Here is a 1,641-nt window from a genome sequence, read left to right as displayed (position 1 = left end):
GGCCAAGTCCGAGGTGTATAACAGTATATAATGTGTGTCAAGGGGTGGACGTTCTTAGATCTGTGAACCCCAAACACAGAATCCTCAACTGAATAGTCAAGGCTTAACTTTTGTTTGTTGATGTGTATGTGTGTGTGTGTCCCAACCCTCACATTCAAAATCTCAACCCCAACCCTCACATTCAAAATCTCAACCCCAACTCAATCCTCACCCAACACAATGTCTTTTTCAAAATGAGATTTCCACATATATATATATATATATATATATATATATATATATATATATATATATATATATATATATATATATATATATATATATATATATATATATATATATATATATATATATATATATATATATATTTTACGTTTTTTTTTTCTCTTCGTCCAATTCTGTCTTTTAAGGCTTTCAGGTTTGATGACATAGAAAGAGGGAGTAAGAACTTTCTTGATAGGTTTAAATCCCAAAGAGTGGTAGCATTTCAAGTCTTCAAAATAAACCCAACTTTCCAAGTCTCCAAGGTAGTTATTTAAACCATCAAGGCAGAACTCATTTACTGATTTTTTCAAAATTTGTGAGTCTCCAAGGAAGTTCCCATATTTAGAACCATCTTGGCAGTACCCTTTTCCTGAGTCTCCAAGGTAGTTATTTGAACCATCAAGGCAGAACTCATTTACTGATTTTTTCAAAATTTGTGAGTCTCCAAGGTAAAACTATTCTGGCTCATCAACGTATAACTTGTTCAGTGGGTATTGTCTTGATAACTCACAATGAGTACTATTGCTGTAAAACTCTTTTTCAGGATTTTGCTGGTCTCCAAGGTATAACTCTTTGGTTGGGTCATCAAGGACGAACTCGTTCTGTGGGTCTTGGTCGCTCATAAGGTCTTCAACCAAGCCAACAATTTCGCCCCAAGTTGTAGCAAAAGCAGTATTTTCATTTCGTATTTCAGACACAATTTCCTGTGAGAGAAAATAATAATGTATTAATTAAGTTATTTAATTATTAAATGAGTATGCTTCAATCAAAGTTTGAAAATAGGAAAATAAAAATCTTACCTCAACAGATAAGAGGTTTGAATCCAGTTCATCAACTTGAAGGTTTAGTTCCATACAAGACAGAGAGTTCCAAGGAACCCCAAAGTCATCCCACTCAAGGTCTTGCTCGTTCTGTAGGTCTTGGTCGCTCACAAGGTCTTCAACCAAGTCAACAATTTCGCTCCAAGTTGTAGCAAAAGCAGTATTTTCATTTTGTATTTCAGATACAATTTCCTGTGAGAGAAAATAATAATGTATTAATTAAGTTATTTAATTATTAAATGAGTATGCTTCAATCAAAGTTTGAAAATAGGAAAATAAAAATCTTACCTCAATGGATAAGAGGTTTGAATCCAGTTCATCAACTTGAAGGTTTAGTTCCATACAAGTCAGAGAGTTCCAAGGAACCCCAAAGTCATCCCACTCAAGGTCTTGGTCGCTCATTAGGTCTTCAACCAAGCCAACAATTTCCCCCCAAGTTGTAGCAAAAGCAGTATTTTCATTTTGTATTTCAGATACAATTTCCTGTGAGAGAAAATAATAATGTATTAATTAAGTTATTTAATTATTAAATGAGTATGCTTCAATCAAAGTTTGA

The 1,641-nt window shown here is 33.4% G+C and overlaps 1 protein-coding gene across 1 annotated transcript; it reads right to left on the bottom strand.

Annotated features, from left to right (window-relative positions):
- Positions 1 to 719: 719 nt before the first annotated feature.
- LOC147007139 (uncharacterized) lies at positions 720 to 1,583 on the bottom strand. The gene is made up of 3 exons (XM_085867541.1): positions 1,374 to 1,583; positions 1,065 to 1,277; positions 720 to 968 (listed from the first exon to the last, which is right to left on the bottom strand). The coding sequence occupies exons 1-3, from the start codon at positions 1,485 to 1,487 to the stop codon at positions 720 to 722; spliced, it is 576 nt and encodes a 191-aa protein (XP_085723667.1). The 5' UTR covers positions 1,488 to 1,583.
- Between the last annotated feature and the right edge of the window lie 58 nt (positions 1,584 to 1,641).

Source organism: Eptatretus burgeri, unplaced genomic scaffold (genome assembly GCF_056783735.1).
Source record: "Eptatretus burgeri isolate ZD-2024b unplaced genomic scaffold, Ebu_testis_v1 Ebu_testis_scaffold_571, whole genome shotgun sequence".
Lineage (NCBI taxonomy): Eukaryota > Metazoa > Chordata > Myxini > Myxiniformes > Myxinidae > Eptatretus > Eptatretus burgeri.
The sequence above is the reverse complement of the archived record's forward strand: the minus strand, read 5'-3'. Positions and strand labels throughout refer to the sequence as shown.